The 26,496-nt window shown below is 46.2% G+C and overlaps 1 protein-coding gene across 9 annotated transcripts in view; it reads right to left on the reverse strand.

Moving 5' to 3' along the window:
* Positions 1 to 13,999: 13,999 nt before the first annotated feature.
* Positions 14,000 to 26,496, reverse strand: part of satb1b (SATB homeobox 1b) — a 44,879-nt gene continuing 32,382 nt past the window's right edge. For all 9 annotated transcript variants that reach the window (XM_077012393.1, XM_077012390.1, XM_077012395.1 and 6 more), the window contains 2 exons: positions 17,168 to 17,374; positions 14,000 to 15,097 (listed from right to left, as the gene is read on the reverse strand). In XM_077012393.1, the coding sequence (XP_076868508.1) occupies positions 14,513 to 15,097; positions 17,168 to 17,374 (792 nt within the window). In that variant the 3' untranslated portion in view covers positions 14,000 to 14,512. The remainder of the gene's footprint in view (positions 15,098 to 17,167; positions 17,375 to 26,496) is intronic.

The following is a 26,496-nucleotide window of genomic DNA, read 5'->3' on the forward strand; positions in this document are numbered from 1 at the left end:
AAAGCACGAGAACTGCCTCTATTCTTGGGAGAATGATCATTTTGACGGGGCACAATAGTAGGAAGTAGCAGGGCACAAAAAGCATTTTTATGAGCACAGACGCGTACAAAAAAAAAAAAAAAAACTTGTTATGGACTCAATGCTGTGAATTAGCCTGCTAGGTCGGCGAGAGACTTGTGTTTGTGGAGCATATCCTGCCCCAGATGATGTTAGGGTTATTTGTAGTTTCAGCATTGGATTCCTGCAAATGTGTGAACTTCAAGAAGTGATGTGTGTGAGAGCAGTTCTCTCCTGCTGAATCGTGAAGCTGTCTGTTTTAGCAAATGAAATATACTGCTGAGTCATTTAATAGTTCAGCAGGACAAGAGACTGATGGGGGAGAGTGACACTTAACGCTTTTGGGCTTTGTGCAGCGTGTCTCGTAACAGCGTCACTGTTATTTATACTATGTGCACTTAGATTCACCAGTAGCTCGAAATTTCACCACTGTGTTCTCATGAATCTGATGGATGGGGACAAAGTTCAGTGAAGGTCTTTGCCTCTGACGTTTCAGCATGCTAATGTATTTTTGTTTTAATGTAAGTAAGTTGCACCAAAGGTTATGGGTTTGCACTAGCCTAACACACTGCCATCATGTTCACCGCCTTCCTATTGGAACGCGGGGATTCAAGAAGATTTCCCTGTTCCCATTTTACACCCAGATAGCCTGATAATTAAGCTGATGTACAGTATTAAGCAAAAGCTCAACATTTCCTTTAATCCTTCAAAATAAAAGTCTTTCACTTCTTTAGAACATTGCATCAATTGACCATAGACCATAGACCCAAGGAGAATTTCCATATGAAACCTAATAGCTTCAAATTGGCAGGCTTTTCCTGCTGACCTCTTCAGTCTTCCCACAGGATGCCGCTCTAGGCTAGACACTCGTTCCTCATCTCTTGGTCTTCTAATCTGATCATCAGCATTTCCTCTGAAAGAGCAGTGTGCTCATCTCACCTTCAAGCCACAGGCCCAGTCATCTGCCTTTGTGCTGCTGGCGTTGGTCAGTTATGTGTCAGGCCTCCCCCTGGCTCTTCACTGGATTATTTCAGCCCTCCCCCTGGCTCGTCACTGGGGTATTTCAACCCTCCCCCTGGCTCTTCACTGGATTATTTCAGCCCTCCCTCTGGCTCTTCACTGGATTATTTCAGCCCTCCCTCTGGCTCTTCACTGGATTATTTCAGCCCTCCCCCTGGCTCGTCACTGGGGTATTTCAGCACTCCCTCTGGCTCTTCACTGGGGTATTTCAGCCCTCCCTCTGGCTCTTCACTGGATTATTTCAGCCCTCCCCCTGGCTCGTCACTGGGGTATTTCAGCACTCCCTCTGGCTCTTCACTGGATTATTTCAGCCCTCCCCCTGGCTCGTCACTGGGGTATTTCAGCCCTCCCTCTGGCTCTTCACTGGAGTATTTCAGCCGTCCGACTGGCTCTTCACTGGGGTATTTCAGCACTCCCTCTGGCTCTTCACTGGGGTATTTCAGCCCTCCCTCTGGCTCTTCACTGGGGTATTTCAGCCCTCCCTCTGGCTCTTCACTGGGGTATTTCAGCCCTCCCTCTGGCTCTTCACTGGGGTATTTCAGCCCTCCCTCTGGCTCTTCACTGGGGTATTTCAGCCCTCCCTCTGGCTCTTCACTGGGGTATTTCAGCCCTCCCTCTGGCTCTTCACTGTGGTACTTTAGCCTACCATCTGGGTCTTCACTGGGGTACTTCAACCTACCCTCTAGATCTTCACTGGGGTACTGTGATCACTCCCATCTGCTGCTTGTCTTTAGTGGTCCTCAGCACAATATTTGCAGTTATATTTTCAGCATTCAACAATGAGTTTATTATATTTTTACATGAGATTTTCAGCTGCAGGAGGAATGATCTAAGCCTTTTCTTCTATTTAGATCTACTTTTTTGGAGGGTGTTGTTTTATTTTTGGGGGGGTGGGGGAATATATATTTTTACATATTCCTGCCTAGACCTTCCATTCACAGAGTGATCACAAGTCATTTCTTTGCTAATAAGCATTTAGCATTGTGAAAATACAGGTGTGAGACTGCAGCACTAAGTTAAGAATATCCAGGATCTAAAACTTTTTTCCCTTGAAATTGACCATTAATTAGTCATAAACATTTCCCTTCTATTTCTAATTGGCTTTTATTTGTCAAGATACAGTTAAAGAGAATGCTTAATTAATTAAACATGAAAGTCACACCTTTCTGAGTGTTTGAGAATACAGATGTAACATCATTTTTTTCTTCCAAATCCTGCGGCACCATCAGATTTGTTCAACTCTTAAAAACGTTAATTAGCACCTCAATCCTGTCCCCTTTGCAAATGAGAGGTAGGTGAGAAGGTGGGGGGAAAAATGACTTAAAATGCACAGAGCTAACAAGTTATTCATTTCTCCACAGCTGTTAGTTCCTTTTAAACACATCAACCCCCTCCACCCTACCAAACCCCACCTCCCTTTATTTCCTCTTTTATTTTTAGTTAGCGTGGCTAACTGGGGCGTTGTATGCAGTCTGCCTTTTTTAACAGATATCGCACCTTTGTAATGTGGAAAAGCTTCGTCTCTGAATGCTTCAGACATGAAGCAGATTTGAGGAAATTAGATTCATCGATAGTTTAAACTAGCAGGTGTGAGGTGTCTGAACTGCGCCATCCTTTGGTTTGTCGCATTGCTGGAATTTTGTGGAGAAGGTGGCACAGGAAAGTTTAGTAAACCTTACTGAAGCAGAATTATCCACAAGACACGTTTTCTTCACTAATCACTTTGCATTGCATTAATGTGAGTACTGTAAAGAGGTTATTTTGTGTAGTCTCTTAACCAGTAATCAGTACCACCTTTCTCAAGAGCTTTCAAACAAGTTTGGAGTAGTTTAAATGAAAAGAAAATATAATACCAAAAACATAAACTGCTCGAATCAATCAAATCAAACAAAACTATACACTGCCCTGCATCTGAGAGAATACTGATTAAGAGCAGTTAAACTTTGAAGACACTGTTATTCTGTTCTGGCCAAGGCAATGCAATAATGGATGCTGAAGTATAATCCCAGCACTGGTGAAAGCCTGTTGTTACTGTTGTGAGGTGCACCTGTTTTGGTCACCGTGCAAGAGGGAGCGTGAGCGTGAGAGTGAGTGTTTGGCGTTGAGTGGTGTTGCTCATCGGTGGGTTATTGCTTTAAAATGAATGCAGAGAGACGGGTTTAGAAAAGGAAAATAGGTTCAACTAGTGCTTCACATAATAAGAGGCCACTTCAGCTAAATTTCTAGAAAATGAATAAGTGGGCACATATTGAGTAAATGGTGGCTGATGTTGTTCAGAGTAATTGTGTCCCTGCATGCACACCTAGCACTGTGACGCCGGGTGACAACAGCACTGCGCAACAACATGGAACACGGCGTCGTTACGCCTCCGTAACCGACACCACTGCGCCGTTACGCCTCTGTAACCGACACCACCGTAACAGACACCACTGTAACAGACACCACTGCTTTGGTACAGCACTATCACAGAGCATGGCGCAACACACTGTAAATCAGAGCTGGCTTGTTTGGAGCTGGAGCTTTCCTGAGTGATTTCAGTGCACTTTGATTACAAGAGATGTGCCTGTTTAGCTGGTAACATCCAAAAGCCACCAGCCCTGCAGCGTCTGTAGCTGGGGGTGTATCTACAGTGTTAAAGTCCAAACTAGTTCTGTTCACATCCCACCTAATTCTTGTTGTATTGTGATCTATAGCAATTCACTAGGTCAGTTGTACGTGACAGGTATGTTATTATATTTTAAATGTGTGTAAATGTGTGTGATCTCATTCATTCGTTAGGGTTAGGGTCAGGGTTAAGGTTAGGGTCAGTTGTAAGTGACAGGTAGGTTATTATATTTTGAATGTGTGTAACCATACACTGTGTGATCACATTCATTCATTTGTCCATTAATTTATTCATTTATATGTTTGACAAATTAGAAATTTGTAATTATGAGAACACATTTCTTACTGTTATGTAGAAATTTGCATGAACTGCTTCTAAAAAAGTGAATTCATCTTTAATTCATAAACCATATTAAATGAAGACATTTCACAAAAGTCAGTATTTCAAACTGTCTATACCTCAAATTGTACAAACCAGTTATTTTAATCGAACCTCAGGGAAGACCTCTTGCAAAGATGTCTCTGGAATCCATGTTCAATCAAGGCATAAGGGTTTTACATGCTCTGATAAAAAAATAAAAATACAAAATTTTTAATGTATTAAAAGCACCTGCACCCCATAGTACAATTCTGTTCAAGTGCAATATGTCCTATTCAAATAAGATTTCAAAAGACCTCTGAAGAAACGTTGCACAAGCTTGGAAGAGATTACAAAAGGAATTACAAAAGGATTTTAGGAGGACAGACTCGGGCCTCTAACAAAGTCTACTCAAGAACTTGAGCAATGTTCAGTACTGCACTCTCAAAGAGTCGGTGTCCCACCCAGAGCGGAGCCCAGGGAGCCGGCGGAGAGCTGTGATTGGCTGAGGAAACGCACCGTGCTGACGTTGCTCATCTGCACTTCCCGCGTACCGATAACGTCTGCGTTCGCAACGGAGGCGCCAGAGACACGCTGAACCCCAACCGTGGAGGAGACCACTGTTCTCTCTCCCAACAAACTGTTACGTGTTATGTTTAGAGAAATGAAAAGACTGCATACCGACACCAAAACCGAACTCCTACTGTGAAGCTTGGCAGAGAGAGTAAAATGCATTGACATTTACATTTTTAGGATTTGGCAGACGCTCTTATCCAGGGTGACTTGCATAAGTGTTTTGTTGTTTGTACTGAGAAATAATTTCTCCCTAGTGCAGCTAACGATAGGCTTCAGCCTAAGCAGATTCATTGCCAGTATTGGGAGAAAAATGCATAAAAAGTATCTACATAAAAATAAGGGCTTTTGAAAAAAAAACTAAAGGACGAAAGTCCAAGCAGGCAAACGTTATTGATCATCTAAGAGCTCTTTGAAGAGATGAACGTTCACATGGCCATGGAAGACAAGACAAGGCGCTGCTGACAGGTCCAGGAAGGCTGGCGAGGTCCCTAAGGTCCAGGATGGAGCAGTGTGTGTGTGTGTGTGTGTGTGTGTGTGTGTGTGTGTGTGTGTGTGTGTGTGTGTGTGTGTGTGTGTGTCAGGGTTCCACCTTTGCCTTCAGCCTCAGCATGTTTAATTCTGAAGCTAGCAGCTGTGGAAAGCCAGTGTAGAGCAGTAGCGGGGAGCCGTGGGAGAACCCGGGGAGGATGACGACACACCGTGTATTCTGGATCACGCGGAGGGTTGTAGTCACGTCTTGCTGCTTTGCTGCCTCAGGGTCTGAACAGCTTGCAGTCACTGAGGAACAATGAATTACAAGTTGTATTATGAAATCCTGATTATGAAATCCTACAGAAGAATTTCAGGGTGTCTTTCTGCGAGCTGAAACTCAAAAGAGGTTTGGTCATGGAATATAGCAACGCTACAAAACACAGCTGCAAGACAGCAACAGTGTAGTTCAAACAGAAGAAAGTTCGTCATTTGAAACGGCCAAATCTGAGTCCTGACCTCAGGCCTATTGAAATGCTGTGGCAAGATCTATTGAATCAGGCCATTCAAACTCCACATCCCAAAAATATCCATGAACTATGAATATATTATTTTCCTATATTATATATAGGAAAGCTGGCAATAAACTTCCTGGACACCCCCTCTAGCCACTCCCCAGCCACATCTCAATTTATTATGATTTTTAAGAAGACAAACAGATATTAATAGACTAATATGAAAGGGGTCACAAACATTTTATTCAGATCTGTGCATTTTCAGTATGTATGAGACACTTAAAGAAGTATCATCATTTAAAGAAGTACTCTCAAACTCTCAAACAAAAGATCACATTCAGGAAAAAACACTAAAAAAAATCACTCACCGTATTAAGAACATCAGCATATTGTGTTTAAAGGAGACATCCAAAATTGCACCCTTGGAACTGAAAAAAAGCTCTTTTCTCTGTACTGCCACAGGCTTTGCACAAGGACATTATTCATTACATTACTGCTTCAGCTGTTCTATTTCCTCCAACATTTACCTTCTCAATGTGTGTTAAATGAATCTTAAGTCCTTTTCTGAATGCACAGCTCTCCTTCACAATCACTCTTTTATCCAGTTCCCCCACTACGGAAGACTGCTACCATTTCAAACTGGGGCCAAAATCCCAGAATCCCACACTCCCCGGGCCAGAATGACTCTGGCCATTGTGACAGCTGAATTCTCAGAATAAATGATAATGTTTTCGTTCTGTTTGTTTTACCAGAAGTACCCACAGTGCTCCATAAGGCCCAGTCATGCTCCTGTGGATACACACTGAACAACATAGCAGTGGCATAGCACAGAAATCACCATGAGCGCAGTTCCCATATGCCACACTGAGGCAGCCCTGCCACTGAGTTTAGGAAACGCGGGCGCCCTCTTAGCTTCTGTGGTGCTGAGCTCTTACGAGTTATCAGCATAATGTAAACCTGGCTATAGCTGCCTTTGACACTCCACCATGTAGTTGCTTGGCAACATCTCAATTTAGCCTCAAAGTGGAGGTGTGCGGGGATCAGCAGCGGGTACATGCAGCACAGGTGACATCCCATTCTCCATCAGGTCCTGCCGTTACCGTGGGTCACCACCGCCCGGCGCCCGCAGGCTGCGTGACATGCTTTCCGTGCATGCTTAAGCCTCGCCCTCTAATTAAACCCTCGTATTTGATTATGTGTGAGGGGGGCTGGGGATTTTGGCGCCTTCTTTCTGATTGGTGTGTGATGCTACATTCGGGGCTTTTGATTGGCTGTTGTCCTGGGAGCGGCACCCTGGTTTGGGAAGCTGATGCTTTTATGCTGTCAGGTAAGCTCGTTGACTTTGGGTTGAGCAGGTCTTCAGTGGGAACTGATGCATGAACCAGCCTTCCATGACAGGCTTTCTTCTGTCCTCAAGAACCAGTTAACAAAAACCAATTAACTGCCACAACTGTAGAAAAAAACCCATCAACTTTGTCACAAAGAATAAAATCATAGCCAAGTAAATGATCTTCAAGGATGGCTACCTAAAACAATCACTTTGTCATTCTGACACCAAACTGTCCAGGTGTGCTGTCAGTCACAGACCTACTGCCATATATCAGACACACAAGCAGCACAAGCAAGAACTTTTGACAGGGTACAGATGCTACCGACCAGACCCCATTGGAGCTCTTTACAGTCTGCTGACTGGCTCACTCCCAGTCTGATCTGTCCAGCGGTTGTCTGATACTGCTCTACAGGACACCAGAGGCGAAAGACATACATCAGAACAGGTAGATCCAGTTGAACTGTGTGTCTGTCTTCTGTTTTTTGGTCATTCATTATGAAATCTGAAGAATTTATGACTTCTTCATAGTCGGAACAAAACAGGTATGAGATAAGAACAAGACCAGATAAAAGACGTAAAAGTTGTGCTGCTGTGGTGTTTTCTTTTGTTGTGACTTTTCTTGTTCAGTTGGAAATAGGTGGAAACACCTGAGAGACATGTTCCTCTCTGATAAAGCTGCGACCTGCTATCCGCCATCAGAATTGTCATTGTGAAGTAGTAAAACATAAAGCGTGTAATCAAATTAAGACAACAACGCACTAACAGCCACAGCAAACAGGAAGCCCTGCTTAAGCTTAGCGGAGAGCTCACTGTGCAATGAAATGTAATGAAATTAAATGTTCTAAAATGTTTTTTTTTTCCCCATGATCAGATCAAAAGTTGCAGCATTATGATAACAGCAGTAACCTCAGGCATGAGGTTTATCTAATTGTTTTTTGTGACATGAAATACAGTAAATATAAATTTTGAAACTTTGGTGTGTTATAATGTACTTTAAAATACTATACTTTCCTGACAAGCTTCTAAAAGTTCATGCAAATGAAACCTGTAATAAACAAACAAATAAATAAACAAATGCAATCACTTACAATCACTTGATCATAAAAAAGGGAAAACGATTAAGCAGTGGATTGGTCAGAAAGGCCATTACTGGGCCCTCTGAAATCTGAAACTCTAAATGACCACCGTCTCAGAGATGATGTCCATGGTGCAATTAGTAATAAAGGGGCGCATCGTTAGGAAGATTACATCACTGAACGTCGGTTCACACTGCAGAATACTCTACTGTTACCAGGTGATCGATGTCTATTTCTCCAACGTTTTTACAGCTCGTGATGACACACGCTAACTGAAACTAATTCCTCACCGAGAACGGCTAACATCTCTACAGCGAAGAAAAGCCAGAAGCAGTGGGTTATCAAGGTGTGATAAATCATACTTCCTGTCCCACTATTACATTCACTCACTGGTAGCCGTGGCAGAGCTAAATATTCTTTTTCAGACTATCCTTACAAAATGACTTACAAAATTTCAGCAAATGTACAACATACAGCTAAGAACTCCAAGGTTGCTCAGAAATGAAACTGACAACCTCTGATTTAGAGTGTAATACACAATGTTAAGATAATATGGAGTGTTGACACAGTGGGCAGATGAAGCTTCAACAGTCAGGACTGAAAGGGGGCATGTCCAACATCACCAGACGTGACCTTCAGCTTTAGCAATGCCTCCGGCTCCACAGCAGAGACCAATCTTCACTGCTGCTGGTGGGGTTCAATGTGGATTTCGTGTTGGTTTACTCCTGCAGTAATTTGCCTTAAAATAGACTTTGCTGTCAGATATAAAACACTTGTTTTCTTCTCTAAAGCAGCAGATTGGTTCTCTGGTCCCATGCAGTCTTACGTACTGCAGCATTACCTGATGTAGTACACCCCCTTTTATAAAGGGATATAAAACCAATGAAGCATCTTTGTTATTTGTTAATAAAAAACCACATTTGTCTCACCATGCCCTGGTCACTTTATGTAGGCCTAAAACCACCTTCACACAATCAGCTCCCAGATTCAACAACAAGGGCCATATTGAAAGTTCTGAAGCTTTTCTTAAGGTTAACTACACCTCATATTTAGGGGCAGAGGACTCCGTCTTCAGCTGCGTTTCCTGCTCAAATTCCTGTCCAGGGACTGATGGGTAATTGTACTGGGCTGTTAGCAGGTGCTGGGTAGGAGTATTTTGTCAGATTGGAAGCTCCCACATTTTGAACGTGGCTTGCTTCTCTCTCTTTTTTTTCTTATTTTGACCTCTTTGTAGTTTCCTGCTTGCACTCCAAAGAAGGGCCGATGTTCGCTACGCTCCATGGACATTTATCACACTGTTGCTAGACTAGCGTTATACAAGCGCTGCGTCCTTACAGTACATGTTTTTGACTAGTAATGAAATGACCAGTGAAAGCTACGCTGAACAGTACTGATATTTCTCAGAATGCTTTTCCCTGACCTTCAACCTTTTGAAAAACTATAGACTAGATTATTTAGTTGGACATGAAGTTTGTAGGGACGTCTGGTGATGGTGATTCAAAAATCGTATGGAAACAAAGTTAAACATGGTATGAAGCCAAGTAACAGACAATATTAATGAAGTGGAAAAAAAAAATCACATAAAATGTTTCCAAGCAGAACGAAGAAACAGACTAAAAAATATATGCCTCTGCCATCTGGTTTCAAGGCAGAATAAAAGTCTTTCCTTCTTTCTTGGATGACTTTACTTTCAGAGGTTTTCTTCCATTGTTTCCAAGGTTCACACCGCAAAATGGAATTCCAAGAAGGCAGTGGGTCAAGCTTATGTTTTAAAAAAATCAGTTTTGTTTTGTTCTGCCAGGTAGCAGTCTTGTGGCTGCCAGCCAACACATGGAGGGTTTAGCATGAGCACATAAGGCTGTGGAAATGCTTTGTTATAGGTGTTGTGTTAATAGAAAAGCCCTTGTCAAGCATTTCCAGCACGCACATACACCAGAATTGCACTGCTATGCCAATAAAGCCTTTTATTTCAACTCATTTGCTTCTAAACTGAATCACTTGTTCATATTATCCTTACAGTGTCATTGGTGAAATCTGCAATGAAATTTGCAGGCTATTGTAATTTGTGTGTGTGTGTGTGTTTTTTTTTTATTGCATGCATTTACTTATAAAGTATGGTCTTAGTAAACAGATGGTTTGGTTTTGTGATATGAGAAATACTTTTTAGACATTTATTTTTTAAATATTGGTAAATGTATTAAAATAATGAATAGCCCCACATGTAGTAAAGGATGATTCATAACGAAATAAGTCCCTGCATCCTGCATCATATATACATCCAGACCCTGTAGCTTACGTAACGGGTCTACACAGAGAAAGCAGGGCTAAACCAACAGAACAACGCTCTCATCACGGGCAATCACACATGATAGAGTTACGGCATTTAGTCCATTTGCGCTGTCACAGAGAGACATTACAGGGCTTTAATCTCCCTCTGCCTTACCTAATGCTCCGCTCGCATGCTTAGTCCACGCAATTAAGTGGTGCTGATGCTTTGTGATGCCTGGATATTCGCCATCCGTGTAGGTGCAAGGGAATGTTAGCAAACGGGAAAGACAGATATAGAAAATGAATCTCTGACGCTATAAACAGTTTGCTGTTTGCCAGCAGCAATTAGAATGAAGTGAGACTGAATGAGAGAGAACAGAAGCTGTGTGTTGCTGAAGTCCTTCATTAAAAGAGGGGGGAACGCGGTACTCTTCCCACAACCGTAATCTCCATTTCCTGGGGTCAGCGGGATTATCAACAAGAAAAGCATTAGAATAAGAGACTTTTTTTTCCATTCAAATCTTGTCCTTTAGGGATTTTATTTAACGTTTGAAATAACTGCAATGTACTTATGTCGTACTATACACAGCTGTACACATTTAAATAACGCATTTCACATGATACACACCTGTACACATTAAGATGCAAAATTTCACATAGTTTGAAACACTGTATCAAGGATCCTCGTGTTAAACTGAGACACAGCTCCCTAGAGCTGAGCAACGAAAACCCTGCATCATTCAAAATCAAAGCGTAGAAATGAACGACACCAAGACCAGTACTGGTATTGGCCCGATACTGGCACTGCTCAACTGGCAACACAGGTATCAGTGAAACAGGTTTGAATGCACCATCTCATGCCTCTTTGCGATATGGGCTGTCAGATCAACAGAATAACATTACCTGGCTTCAGAACAGTCATTTGAGTTAGAGGAGTGGGACAAAGCAAACATCTACATTTGACAAACCCATATGTAGTGATGACAAAAACATTGGAGTTGATGGGACTCATGGTTGCTTGAGTCAGTATTCAGTAGTATCAGTATGCAGAACCAGTGGAGTGAACCTCTCTACCTGGGAGCTCGAAGGAAGTGGATTGGCAAGTGCTCAATTTGTATATTTCTGCAGTCTGTAGAGATCACCTACAATGTATGAGCCCTCATTTAGGAATGACTTTTTAAATTCATTTTTGAAGATTTCGTGAGCAATTTTTAAAAGTAGATATAACTTTAAAGATAATTGTGGGCCTCGTATAGACATGAACATTCTAGCTCCATGATGTAATTATGGTAAACAACTTATTCATTATATACGTGTTTTAGACTTACCACTCTTAGCACTAATTCCCTCTAGACTCGATAAGAAGACAATTATCAAATCACTAGCAGTTTTGGGCCTTATTAGGCTGGATCTTACCTGGCTGGCCTTTAAGAGAATGAGGTGGCATCCTGGAGGTGTGCTCTGTACAGGTGCATGCAGGTGAGAGGGCGAGCAGGCAGGTGAGAGGGCGAGCAGGCAGGTGAGAGGGCGAGCAGGCAGGTGAGAGGGCGATCAGGCAGGTGAGAGGGCGAGCAGGCAGGTGAGAGGGCGATCAGGCAGGTGAGAGGGCGAGCAGGCAGGTGAGAGGGCGAGCAGGCAGGTGAGAGGGCGAGCAGGCAGGTGAGAGGGCGAGCAGGCAGGTGAGAGGGCGAGCAGGCAGGTGAGAGGGCGAGCAGGCAGGTGAGAGGGCGAGCAGGCAGGTGAGAGGGCGAGCAGGCAGGTGAGAGGGCGAGCAGGCAGGTGAGAGGGCGAGCAGCAGGTGAGAGGGCGAGCAGGCAGGTGAGAGGGCGAGCAGGCAGGTGAGAGGGCGAGCAGCAGGGGAGAGGGCGATCAGGCAGGTGAGAGGGCGATCAGGCAGGTGAGAGGGCGATCAGGCAGGTGAGAGGGCGAGCAGGGCAGGTGAGAGGGCGAGCAGCAGGAGGCCCACAGCTGCTGACTTCACCCAGGGTTCAGCGAAGGGTCACAGCACCTGCATCTCTTTACACCTTCTCTCTCTCCCTGAAGATCGGCTCATTAACAAGGCATTAACGCCAGCCATTTATTTACCAGGAAAAAAAACCTGCTCAGAGAAAAAAAAAAAAAAAAAAGAAAAAAAAAAACAAACAGAGGGGGAGAGAGAGAGAGGGGAGGGAGAGATAGAGGGGGAGAGAGAGTGAGTGTGAGAGAGAGAGCGCACCAGGCATCTACTGGCGTGCTGAACTCAGGGTGGGTTAAATGAAGCAGTGTGTTCTCTTCCAAACTGCATCTAACCAGAAGTACCAATGAAACCTAAAACACAGCTTCCAGAAGTATACTGCTGTACAGTATTCCAATAGTATACTGCTGTACAGTATTCCAGGAATATACTGCTCTGTACAGTATTTTCAGAAAGCACCAAAATAAATCTGCTAGTGGTATGTTGGTCTATATAGTAATAGACTCTTAGAAAGCACTACAATGTATCCGCCAGTGGTATACTGATGTTAAAATAGTTAAATTTACAGTAGAACAGAAGAAAAATGAATAAATAGTCAAAATCGACATAGCTTTCCCTGGTACTAATGTACGGTTGACATTAATGCAGAGATTCTGGGGTACAATACAAACAGTTTAATTGTGTCATTAACAATCAGTAACCACTCCTAGTTAGAACAGTTTTGCTCAAAGAAACCGAGAAACACTTATAAAACAGTCAGTTGTAACAAAATAACTGGTGTTCTCATTGCAATAAACTCATAAAAAAGAAACACTTTTTTATACAGAATATTTTATACAGGAATAGAATTGGATTGTTAACCAAAGGAAGACACATTGCAAACATCAATTTCACACAAATTGCATATGTTTTGCTAAGGTGGGCTATAGGTTAGTCATTTTCCTAAGCTTATTTGCATGATAGTAAAAATTGCATACAACATTAATTGTGAAGCTTTTAGCATGAGTTGTTTGACATACAGCACTTTTTAGGCAACTGTTAAAGCACATTTTCCATTTAAAACGTTAAGACACTTCTGATTTTACTGCCCATCAAAATGACATTTATAAATAGTAAAAGATCAGTGAAAGGAAAAGCGCTCCGTAACAGAAATGTTCCAAAAACGTCATTACATCAGAACCTAGCATGAACTGCAAATAAATAATGGAGGATGAGGAGGGAGGGATCGGGGAGGAAGGACGCTGTGATTCACATTTCAAACTGTGTGAAAATCCTGAAAATTACAGTGACAAAGGTTTGCAAAATAATCTAACATCGGCAGTGCCATATCGTACAAGGCATTTGTTGGCATAGTTTCTTTAAGACTGTATATTTTTTTTACAATTAATATATGTCTATATATATATTTATATTTCTTTCAAACAAATAAGTAAAGATTGAGCTATTCTTCACCAGACTGCCTGCACGTTGTGTGTGTGTGTGTGTGTGAGGGGTGGGGGGTGTGTTCCAGAGTTTGAGAGTTCCTTCTGTTCTTACGGAGAGCGCCTCACTCGCCATGGTGACGGCTCGACCCAGTGCTTGACCTTTAAGGCTACGTCCCCCATTCTACCCCGGCTTCAGACGCATTTAAATAAAAATCCAGTTAACACCACATACGTAAACATCTATCAAAGTCTATCAAACTGCACTGACTCATGTTGTTTTCCTCTTTTAAAATCAGTAGCTCGAGTTCAGAAGTTCAGTGTAAAAACAACATACATCAAGTGCAGTTAGCAAATATTCACGGCAACATGTTCAAGATTTTTTTTTTTTTGCTTTTTTTTTGTTTTTTTTGCCTTTTTTAGATCTAGTTTCATTGTGCAGGTTTTTTTTTAATGATGCGTAAATCTTTACAGAGAAATAATACAGGTTTTACAAAGTGTAAAAGGTAATACTTGTGTATTACCCAGTCCTGGGTCAAGAGTCTCACAGTCCTACATCTGTTAGACAGATAAAGAGCTCAGAGAGAGAGGGAGAGAGAGAGAGAGAGAGAGAGAGAGAGAGAGAGAGAGAGAGAGAGAGAGAGAGAGAGAGAGAGAGAGAGAGAGAGAGAGAGAGAGAGAGAGAGAGAGAGAGAGAGAGAGAGAGAGAGAGAGAGAGAGAGAGAGAGAGAGAGAGAGAGAGAGAGAAAAGATACCATGACAGAGAAGAAGAAAAGGGAACAGATCATGTATGAGAGAAAGAGGGATGAAGAGAGAGAGAGAGAGAGAGAGAGAGAGAGAGAGAGAGAGAGAGAGAGAGAGAGCTCTACTCTTTCACTTCTTGCTCAGCATGTGTCTGCATGTCGACGGCCATGTGTTCCTCCATCTTGATGGAGAAGACACTGTTGTTGGTCTGCGTGCCCTCGTCCAGCTCCTTGGGTAACTCCCCCTCCCTGAAGTCCGTCAGGCCATCCTCCCCTCCCCCTCCTGTGGGCGGAGCCAGGGCGGACGCCTCCTTGGCCTTGCCAGCGTGGCTGACGTAGAAGCGCTGGTTCTGGAAGAACTTGAGGATGGTGGGCCTGGGCAGGTCGAGCTGTGCCGACAGGGTGTGCACGGCCTCGTCGTCCGGGTACAGGCCCACGTCCTGGATGAAGCTCTGTAGGATCCCCAGAGCCTCCAGCGAGATGCGGCCGGCCTGCCGGGCCTTGGTTCGGCCCTCCTCCTCGCCCTCGGCCGGCGTGGCGGCGGTGGGCTGGCGCGGGGGCAGTCGTGGACCCGCCTGCTGCTGCAACGCTGGGGCGGGTGGCGCCCCCTGCTGCTGGGCTGTCTGCTGGGGCAGGAGGGGCTGCGGTGGGTGTTGCAGGCCCAGGGCTGCCTGCTGCTGGCTCATGGGCGGCTGGTGGGCTTGGGACTGGAGGGGGGAGAGACAGACATCGGCCACACAGTGAGAAGTCTTTCACAGCAGGACCGGCGGGAGCCGCTACTCCCACCAACTACATCAGCGCTCCAGCAGGGCTTGAACTGTGGCACCAGGTTTAATTGAACGGGACTGACACAAAATAGCAGAAAAGCTGTGAGCCTATTTGGAAGTCCGTCCGTCAGCGAGTATTGTTCTGAACGGGTCACAAAGAGGCTACGAACCCTTACACTGAATGAGGCGCCGTCCCCCACACACACACACCTACACACACGGGCATTTATCTGACTCTACTCACAAGACCGTTAACTCCAATCCTTTTTTCATCTGAAACTCTCGCACAGAAAATGCGGGGCCTGCTGATTGCTTATCAAGAACCATTCAAAGGGCCGGGCCTTCACACAACAAGCAGTGTGTGTGTGTGTGTGTGTGTGTGTGTGTGTGTGTGTGGGGGGGGGGGGGGTTATACAAAAACACCCAAATCTGCAGAGATTCGATTGCCATGGCGACTGTGAGGGGTTGATGTAACGGGTTTGTGCGAGTGATGAGGTCACGTTACGGGAGAAGGAACGGCGTAGCGACTCCGATACGCGCCATTGTTCACCAGCTGGGAGCCTGCCGAGGCATGGCCGTTCACCACTGACCACGCCACGCTGTTTTTTCCTGGGTCGTTCTCAGGGGTGTGGGAAAAGCCAAGGTGACATGTTCTTTTTTTAGAACGTGCCAACATTCCCAGAGAATAAGCGTGGAGTTCAGACGCCCAACAGTGTCCTAAATGTTTGCGCTACCGTACCAGTTATTTAGCAGAACAAGGATCACCTTGAACCCTTCATCTACTGGTTAAGATGACATCACCACAATTTAAAAGCTTACCTGGGAACTCTGAACAGTGTGGCCTTAATATGAAGTCCCTCCTGTGCCCAGCCCCAAAAAAAGGCCCAAGCCAACGTAAAACATTGCTTACAAACCTACTTCTGTCAGCACACATGGAGCCACAGAGCTGTCCGAGTTGGGTACGCCCTGGTAAAGCAGCGCTTCTAAGAGAAGGGCGTGCCAGCCTGCATGTGCGACTGACTCACGCCTGGCCCCTCAGATTCTCACGCCTGGCCCCTCAGACTCTCACGCCTGGCCCCTCAGACTCTCACGCCTGGCTGCTAATGTCTCAGCGCTGGGTGCTAATGTCCAGATGTAAGAAATAACATCGTCCTCTGGACACTACAACCCTTCATACTCTGAATGACCGAAAGCTTTACAGTAAACAAAGTCATCTGTGCTCACATAGGCAGCTGCGAGTGAGACGTTCTCAGGTTTCATGTTCTGATTAGTCCATGTTCCCAAATAAGGCTGAGCTGACTTAAAACAGGAATCTGTGCACGTGGGCTGAGTGCTGACAGACAGCTGGGTTAATGGCACTGGGCTCTCTGGAGTAGGGGCTAGGGAGTAGGGGCTAGGGAGGAGTCATGAGGGCATCCCAAGATCCTGTGGGTTAATATCCCACAACTCCAGATTGAGATTATAAAGCACTAAACACAAACATGAAAACAGTGCCACTGTGCAAAAGATAAACAGATAATCCAGCACCAGTCATGACTGCAGATGAATTCCTACAGTGTTTATGTATGTGTGTGTGTGTGTGTGTGTGTGTGTGTGTGTGTGTGTGTGTGTGTGTGTGTGTGTGTGTGTGTGTGTGCGCGTACATGTGCAGAAACACATGTGGTGCATGTACATTAACGTGGATATTTACTGGTGTATTTATGTGCGTGTTGCTAACCTGAAGTTGCTCAGAGGCCATTTGCAGTAGGCATGTGTGTGTGTGTGTGATGCTGACCTGGAGTGACTCAGTGGCCATGTGCAGTAGGTGTGTGTGTGTTATTGACCTGGAGGGGCTCGATGGCCATGTGCAGTAGGTAGGTGTGTGTGTGTGTGTGTGTGTGTGTGCTACTGACCTGGAGGGGCTCGGTGGCCATGTGCAGTAGGTAGGTGTGTGTGTGTGTGTGTGTGTTACTGACCTGGAGTGGCTCGGTGGCCATGTGCAGTAGGTGTGTGTGTGTGTGTGTTACTGACCTGGAGGGGCTCGGTGGCCATGTGCAGTAGGTGTGCAGGTCTGTCTGCGTGGTGCTGCTGTCCGCCGCTACTCTCTTGCTCATAGATGGCGTCCCGCTCAGACTGAGACAGACTCAGGAAGCGTCGGATCATGGACAGGTTCTCCCAGAGCGTGCGGTTTTCTGGAGATGGATCTTCCTTCCAGCGCAGGAGCTCACACAGCCAGCCCTGCTCACACACACACACACACACACACACAGTCACGTCACGTCACATCAACTCCTTCTCACACTCCTCAGGAAATGCATTTAGCAACATGAGAAATGCTCTGATTTCTGGGTGTTAAATAAGACGCAGTGATGGCCACTGAGATCCAGGTCCAGTATTACAAGCATCTCCCAGTCCTGCTCATTCAGCTCAGTGTGACATTAAAGTGCTTCTCCTTCCGCTGGGTCTCCCCCACTAAGCAGACAAATATATTCAAATAAAAGCTGCAACAGCTACTGCACAAGAACAAACGCACAAACATAATTCTGGAACAGCAGTTGCACGACTTTACACTCATCACCATTTACTTTCCCCTCATGTGCTGCTATTACAGCTAAGGTGCATGTGTGTATATATATATATATATATAAAATTTATTCACATTTTTACTTAAACATTTTACATGCGTTTCCTGTTTATTTTCGTGCAAACCTTTCCATGTTTAATGTTTATTTTAGCACCTTTGCTTGGCGTCTGATCAGTGCTGACTGACGACTCGTAGCCTACAGCAACGACTTCCACGTGGTCATGAGAACCAAGACATTTCCCTGGCTAGATAACAGGCATGAGCTGCGTTGTCATGACCAGGCCTAATGGAGCCGTTCCTTTTGTTCAGCCGGACGGTGTGCTGATATCCCAGAATGCACCAGTGCAGGCCAAACTCGCTACTCGTTAACTGGAGTTTTATCATTTTCTCCTTTGTTCAAATGAACAGAGATTTGACGGAGACCCGGTTGTGTTGAGAACAGTTAATGTGCTGCTACGATGGATTAGCTAATGAAAATTCAGTTGGGGTTTGTTTTCATTATGCTCTTCAGCAGCAGGTGAGCGGAGAGTAGCACTCGGGTCCTTCACACACTCACGCCGCACACACACTCGCTCACGCCGCACACACTCGCTGGGCTCAAGGCCCTCAGGGTCACCACCATACTCTGGCCCTGCCTCACATCCACCCAGTGACCAATGTTGGGTGAAACTTTCTTGGAAACCTTTTATTTTGGAACAGATTAGTCATCTTAACTATACATCAATGTAGGGGTGCACGATATGACGATATAAAATCGTGAATGACGATAACAAGTGGAGAATCGCAGGCGATCTACCAAATTAGAGAAATCGTATAGATCGCCTTTGCCAATCAGAGCAATGACTTTTTTTTATGCTGGTTCCCAACGATGCGGCAGACGTAGGGCGTAGGACTGACCAATCACAGTGAACTATGCATCTTCCACGCCTCCATGTTGTGTTTGTAAAAACTAAAAACTGTGTGGACAACGAAGGCTGAAAGCCAAACCGAGGAGCTGGTAAAGAAGAGGAAATCCACGTCTGTAATCTGAAATTGATTCGGATTTTCTTCCACTGACCAAGACCAAACTACAGCGATATGTAAAGTGTGCAAAGAACACGTGAAAACGTCTGATGCCAGTACAACAAATTTATTCAATCACTTGAGGCGTAGACATCCCAAGTAATATGCCGAAAGTGAAACAATGCGGGCAGCGGGATATGTGGTAGTATAAAAAAACCTCCCTCAAAAACAGGGGAAGGAACATTTACCTGTGTTTCAGGTTTGAAAAGTGCTGGAATTTAGGCTAAGTAGCCTACTTGAAAATGCTTGAAATAGTTGTAAAACTTCGTTTCACAACAAATATCTGTCTGACTGAACAGTTCTCTTGTATTACATTAACAAATACAAGCCTCTTGTAATTCCAGGACGAAACGTTTTGAAAATAAACAACCATTAAATAATGTAATAAAAAAGCGAATTATATCGAATCATTTCGACTATATGTATAAATATTTAACTTTAAGTTTAACGTGCTGGGAAATATTTAGTGCAATAGTGCACTTGAACAGTGTAACGAACTGCGTGACACAGAGCAGGTAGGCGGACACAAACGCTGAGGAGAGCAAGTTTTATTGAATGGAATTTAAATCCACTAGAGCACAAACGAGGCAAGAGAACAAACAGGTAAGTAGCACAAAATAAGCGATACTGACATGGGAGACATGGGGACTATAAATACGTTGAACTAGACTAGAAACAGGTGAAGACAATAACGACATGGGCATGGCAGACGTGGAGAAACCATAGAAACAGACAACAAGGCGGGCTCAAGGACCAGGGAACAACACAGACACGAGGAACAGGGAAACCGGAGTGACAGCTAGGAGAGGGGGGCGTAGCCCTACGTGACAAACAGTGTCACGTGTGTTGTTTAAATTTTTTGTTTACAATGTTTGCACATGGAAAATTGCAGTATCATTCATTTAAATCTGCTTTAAAAGAAAGCTTTGTAGCCCCAAATTTTTATTAATTTTTTTGGATGGAAGATCGTGATAAAAAATCGAAATTGTGATTTTATGAAAAATCGTGATACATTTTTTTCCCCATATCGCCCCACCCCTACATCAATGTGAAAGCCTGCCTACACACACACACACACACACACACACACACACACACACACACACACACACACACACACACACACACACACACACACACCCCCCAACATGGAAGGAGATCCAATCCAGTGCTGCATGAAACACAACAGAAGGGAACAGAAAGGAAGAGAGGATAGAGAAGGGTGTGTGTTTGTGTGTGTGTACACGCACGCACGCAAGCATGTATGTGTGAGTTCCAGCAGCTATGTCCTGGCACTGTTACAAATGGAACGCTGTAATCTCCAGACCAGTGTGTGGCAGCACCTTTCATTTCCACAGGATTACCCAACACCCCCCCCCCCCCTCCCCCCTCGAGAGGGGCCACAGTTACAGCTGCAGCCACACCAGCCCACTGCACAGCTGAGATAACTCAGCAGTTTTGTTGTCCCTTGTTTAAACTCCTCCCAAAGCCACATCAAACCAGAGAGAGAGAGAGAGAGAGAGAGAGAGAGAAAGGCATAAAGGCTACAGTATACCTTGTTCCTCTGCCACAAATATATATTTTTAAAGTTTTTATTTTTTTGCATGCACAGGGATTTGGGTGCTGTTCCTACTGATGTCTATGGTTTTCAGTAAACTCATACACACATACGCTCACGGGCAATCAATCACAACCATTTACCATCCCAACATAAAAACGTTCCACAATAAAGAAACATGAATTCAAAAGTGAGCCAGTCACCCAGATCGAACAAGCCCAGCCCCAGAAACACCCATCGAACAGCACCCCCTCGTAAAACCAAAGCCCCATTTCATGCAAAGGCAACTAGAGCATTCGTCTCGGTAGCAGGCCCATGGGGTGAGCTGCAGTTACATGCATGGAGTGTCAGAGCTCTGCTCTGGACATAATAACAGTCACCCCAGGGACATGAAGCACTCAGTACTCGTGCCTGGGTTTGCCCCGTTCATCTAGTGGGTCATTGAGCCACTAGACCTGACCAGGGGGCGGGGCCAGGTGGGCTGGGGTGGAGCAAGAGGAAGTTGGTGGTGCTTCTGACCAATCAGATCACTGTCCTCAGAAGATAAGCTGGAAAGGCAGGGAGGCACTGCGGTGGTGGCCAGACTCCTCTTCCCACCGGAGTCAGAGCAGGAGACGTGAAATGTTATCGCATCACCTCCGACATCACGCTGCATTGAACCACACGTTGAACCACAGCGACCTCTGGAGCATGGGAGGGCAAAATACGGGTGTTCTGCTGACGAGGCTGTGGCCTCTTTGCTTGGCTTGCTGGGGCTCGTAGGGTTAGAGAAGGGAGGACTGGCACAGCGTGTGTGTGTGTGTGTGTGTGTGGGCAGAGGAACAGTGATTGGCAGACGGTGCACCATGTGCTAGAGGTGGAGGTAATGACCTCCAGACCCCAGGCAGGGCAGGGCACAGGCTGAGCTCCCATGGCCAACCGCAGTATAAATAGCAGCCTCAGCATTCTGATAAAAAATATTGCCCTTGGAGCACAATGGCTGAATTCATAGCGCAAGATCTGCTCAGCTGTGAGGCGCACCGACCGCGTGCTTGCGCGTACGAGAGAGAGGGGTTTGCGTACAAGTGTGAGCTATGCCAGTCACCAGCTGCCAGCGAGCGAGACACACAGGGCTGCACTGTGAGGAAACAAGCATGTCATTCACGTCCTCTGGAGTCGCCTTCCCGCTCGGGCGAGGGCGTTAATAAACCGGCCGGCGAGCGGGTCGGCCAGGCCTGTCGCACGGCCTCTGCAACACCTTTACTCTACCCGAATTAGCCAATACGCTGCCCCAAAACTCACGCCACACGGTTCCATGGAAGCAGACCCCGCCCACCGTTACCCTGCTACCTCCACTGCAAGCAGTCTGCCCCCCGAGCCAAGTGGGCCGGACAGCTCCGCCCCCCCCGTCTCCCCTACTGGTCAGGGGAATCTGACCATCAGCAGGAAAGCTAGCAGGGGCTTTCTGAAAAGATGTTTTTTTAAATGGCTAGTAATCGCATAGCATTAGAACATCATTTTATTTATTTTTTTTCCCTGTGAGTAATCCATTGTTATGGCCTACTTCAACAAGATGATGAGGGGGGGGGAGAAGGAGAGAGAGAGAGAGAGGAGAGAGAGAGAGAGAGAGAGGAGAGAGAGAGAGAGAGAGAGAGAGAGAGAGAGAGAGAGAGAGAGAGAGTCAGTCAGAGAGAGCACGAGAGAGACACAAACATCTTGATGTCAGACGGAGAGCTGAAGCACACACAGCAGACCAAAGCGTTTTTGTCCCCCACCCCCCCTGTCTGCTCCTGGCACGGGCCCAGCCCTGGCACACGCCGCTATGCGCAGAGATTCAAAGGGATATCGCAGTACGCTCGAACCGGTCCGTGCCTGTGTGCAGCCGCGCGGCGGACCGAGGGAGCCGTCCTCCGTGGCGGCCCATCTGCCCCCGCTCCGCTTACGCACCGTGATGGCGGACCGGACCGGCAGGGCCGAGGAAGCACGGAGAGGACGCGGAGCTGGAGCCACCGGACCGGGCAGGCGAGTGAATGCGGTTAGAACTACAAGACCCAGAATGCCGCGGTCCATAATGAGTCTATAATGAGGGGGTTATTTAAGCACTGCTCTCTGAATGAGCTCGGTGAGGGGGAGAGAGAGAGAGAGAGAGAGAGAGAGAGAGAGAGAGAGAGAGAGAGGAGAGAGAGAGGAGAGAGAGAGAGAGAGAGAGAGAGAGAGAGAGAGAGAGAGAGAGAGAGAGAGAGAGAGAGAGAGAGAGACACGATTACGGATGATAGAGGAGTAGCTACAGACAAAGACTCATTTATGCTCTGCTTCTGTAAGCATGTGCTGAACCACAGACCTGGCCAATCACATATATCAGCTCCTCCTCTACCCCACAGCTCGGTCGTGGAACATTTTAAAGAGATCGCTCACTAATAGCTTGAAAGCTTTGCATTCGGAACTTAAGTAACTACACGAGGAAAAACCTTTGGCACGATTTGGTCACTGACCCTCTTCCCAGAGCTCCATCACACAAAACCCTTTCAGGCAGAGTGAAGTCGGCCCGACCAACAACGGGAGGGCAATCACGGCGTTTAGGTGTAATGCAGATGTGAGCTGCTCAAGCAACTGGGCTCAGTTGCGACAATGGCAGCTGGGTGCTCCATGCTGCTTCTCTCTTAGCCAATCTCCAACGGAAACCTGAAGACACCCCACGGTGTTCGATTAGCTAAATCTCCTCGTTTAAGGCCCTCCAATGAAAGGGGAATAGAGAGCAGGAAATGACACGTGCTCCAGCATCCAGACGTTACCTGATCGCGTGGAGCCACGTGCCAGTTGTGGAGAGGGAGAGAACTCATGAAGAGCCTATGAGTAACGCTAGTCCATCAATTACAGGCGCCTGATTGAGATTTAATGCAAAGCTGGAGTTTAATTGCTAATATCAGTGTGTAATTAAGCAGATAAATCACATAGATCTTATTGAATTATAGATTAAAATTGCATAAAACCTGCAAATTGTATGTGTCAGCTAAATCAGTTTCTTAATCGGCAGACAAGTTTGCCTTCAAAAGGGAAAAAACAGGCTATTAAATATATTCAACTCTCAAAATCGAAGCTTGTATGACCTGCCTTTTCAAGACAAATGACTTCTCTCGTGGATGGCGAGCACAGCCACATTAACGGCTTGATTCTAGTCATTCGAGGAGACCATCATCCGCCCCCATATCAATGCAACGATCAATTCAAAACATCCACACAACTCTGTCAGTGTTACGTGACTTCACGAGTTAAACCGAGACATGTGTGAGAAGAGAGGAGACAAGATCCCAGGACACGCGAGGAGAGGAGACAAGGGGGGCGGGGGGAGAGAAGGAAGGAGAAGAAAGGAGAACGAAGAGGAGGAGGAGCGGTAAGGGCAGGGAAGGAGAGGCTGGAGGAGAGGAGGCGGGTCTCCCACGCACCTCCCCTCACACGGGTCTGCGCGGTGCACTGGGCCGAACTCGGAGGCGCGGTTAAATTGAAATATTTCGCAGCATGTGTCGGAGGCGCGGCGAACGGTAATTATGACAGATCTGATTAGGCGGGCGAGGAAGGGGCCGGGCGGGGCGGCTCCGGGCTGCAGGTGCGACCTTGCGCATTCCTGCGTGTGTAAATAAAATTAATTACAAGCGTGGGGGCGCGCGGCGCGTGACTCCGCGCCGTGCGACGACTCCCACGGGGGGGACCCTAATGGAATATTTTCCCGGAGTCTAATAATACAGTTGGTATTGACTTGAGGTAATTAGGGGGATCATTAAAGCCGCTTTTCCCGGCGTATTTGCCTGCCTGATCAGATTAGGCGGAATGGGCCTCAGAACAAGCCCTGTGTGGTCTGACAGAGGAGACTCGTAAAGAGCTAGAGAGTATCGGGCACCGCTGGCTAGCCAACACTAGCCTCTCTCACCTGGGAAGGGGTGGACAGGGGAGAGAGGGAGAGAGGAGAGAGGGAGAGAGGGAGGAGGAGAGAGAACCCAAGAGGAGAGGGGGAAAAGGAGAGAGAGAACAAGGCCCCCCTGGTATGAGGCATGACAGAGTGGTGTGAGAGAGAAGATGCATGTTAAACAAGAGACAGTTGGTGATGGAGACCAGGAGGGGGAGAGAGTGAGTTAGAGAGAAGATACAGAGAGAAACAGAGAAACACACACACACACACACACACACACACACACACACACAGGAAGTAGTCTTCTGCTTTTCACTGATGGGGGTTTGGTCAGAGGTGAGAATGAGGAAGGCACACCTAGGTGGTAGTAAAGGAAACAAGAAAGAAATCCTTCCACACATTCCTTTGTCCATACAACGGGAGAAAAGGTTCGGTTGAAAGGGGAGGGGGGCTGCATTTTGGGCCATAATTCAGCCCTAAATCAATTATTCAGACATCTGGGGCTGCAGTTCAGGAAAATTGTGTCTTTAATAATAGAGGCAACTGCAGCCGTTTCCCAGGCAACCTAATAACCAGGCAACCAGATAAATAAATAAATCAATTAATAAAGAGTCCTGGGGCTGCCACTGCTCTGAGACAGCCTGTTCCCGTCTGCCTGTCTCTGCCCCAGAACACGACCCCCCAGGCAGGGGGTGGGGGTGATTTCCAAACAGTAAACAAACGTCTTTGTAAAATGAACCTGCCATGGTAGCAAAAATAATATAAAACAATGTGTGTGCGTGTGTATGTGTGTGTGCACGCACGCACGCACACACACACACACACACACACACACACACACACACACACACACACACACACACACACACACCCTTCTCTCTCGCCCACTGATAAGCCCTCCCAAGGTTTCCATAAGCCCCGCCCATGCGTCGAGCTCTGGATATACATGCGTGTCCTGCAGGTGATCCTATAGCTACAATCATGCTACACGTTTCATCGTGTTTACAAAATGAAATAGAATTGCAAAAGGTTGATTATCATTTCAAGCTGTGGTACAGGTAAAATCTGATGTTCAGCTGAGGTTAGTCAGGATAAAATGGATTTGTAACTTCAGTGAAGTCAGGATAGCTTTCACGCTGTCAGCGGAGAGGATCAGAAACCCTGTGCTTTCAGCAACAACAACAAAAAGATTAGTTTAACGACAATGTGGGAAAACTGGGTGATTTCAGGCACACCTGACACGTGCACTTTCACACCGTTTCCTTCTCTTTATCTCTCTCTCCCTCTGGCCTGTGGAGCAGCACCCCAGAGAGCAGTGAACCGGGCGTTCGGTGACAGATGGCATACCCTCCACTACCCCCCTCCTTCACACACACACACACACACACACACACACACACACACACACACACACACACACACACACACACACACACACACACACACACACACACACACACACACACACACACACACACACACACACACACACCTAAGCCCCCCTGCACTGCAGCGGTGCACCAGATCACTGACATTCTGTCTCATTAGAGCACTGCTAATTACCACAGCCTCTTCCAGAGGGGGGAGAGAGAGGCAGGAGAAAAGAAGAGAGGGAAGTAGAGAGAGAGGAAGAGAATAGAGGTGGAGAGAAAGGGAGAGATAGAGAAATATGGAGGAGAGGGAGGGAGTGAGTGTGGGTGGGTACCAGAGAGAGATAGAGAGAGAGAGAGTAAGGTAGAGTGAGAGAGAGAAAGAGAGAGTGTATAAGGTAGAGTAAGAGAGAGAGAGAGAGAGAGAGAGAGTCACTGAGGGACTGGAAGTCTGAAATGGTCATGCAACAGCAGGTACGGTCATTGTTCCCTAACAAACTCTCCATCTCTCCTTCTCTTCCTCTCTGTCTCTCTCTCCATGTCCATCTCTCTCCCTCCTGTCTCACTCCCTCTCCCAGTCTCTCTCTCCCTCTCAGTCTCCAGGGGGTTCTTTTCTGAATACACCATGTACAATCTAAGTCTATTTATCAGAGCCTCTCTGCTTACCTCTGGTCAGCTCTCACCCAGCAGGGCCAACCACATCCGCACCACAGCGCCGCTCCACACTGGGCAGATCAATGAAACATTTAACGCATATCTCTCAAAGTCATGTGCTGCTGGGAGTGTTCTGAGTGGTGGGACAAGTCAGTGGAAAGTGCAGGAATGTGATCGGGGCTGGCGGTTCTGGCGGTTCTGGCCCCACACTGGAGGGGAAGGTAATTGAAATGCTGGTGTGAATATGAA

The sequence above is a fragment of the Brachyhypopomus gauderio genome, chromosome 7 (genome assembly GCF_052324685.1).
Source record: "Brachyhypopomus gauderio isolate BG-103 chromosome 7, BGAUD_0.2, whole genome shotgun sequence".
NCBI lineage: Eukaryota > Metazoa > Chordata > Actinopteri > Gymnotiformes > Hypopomidae > Brachyhypopomus > Brachyhypopomus gauderio.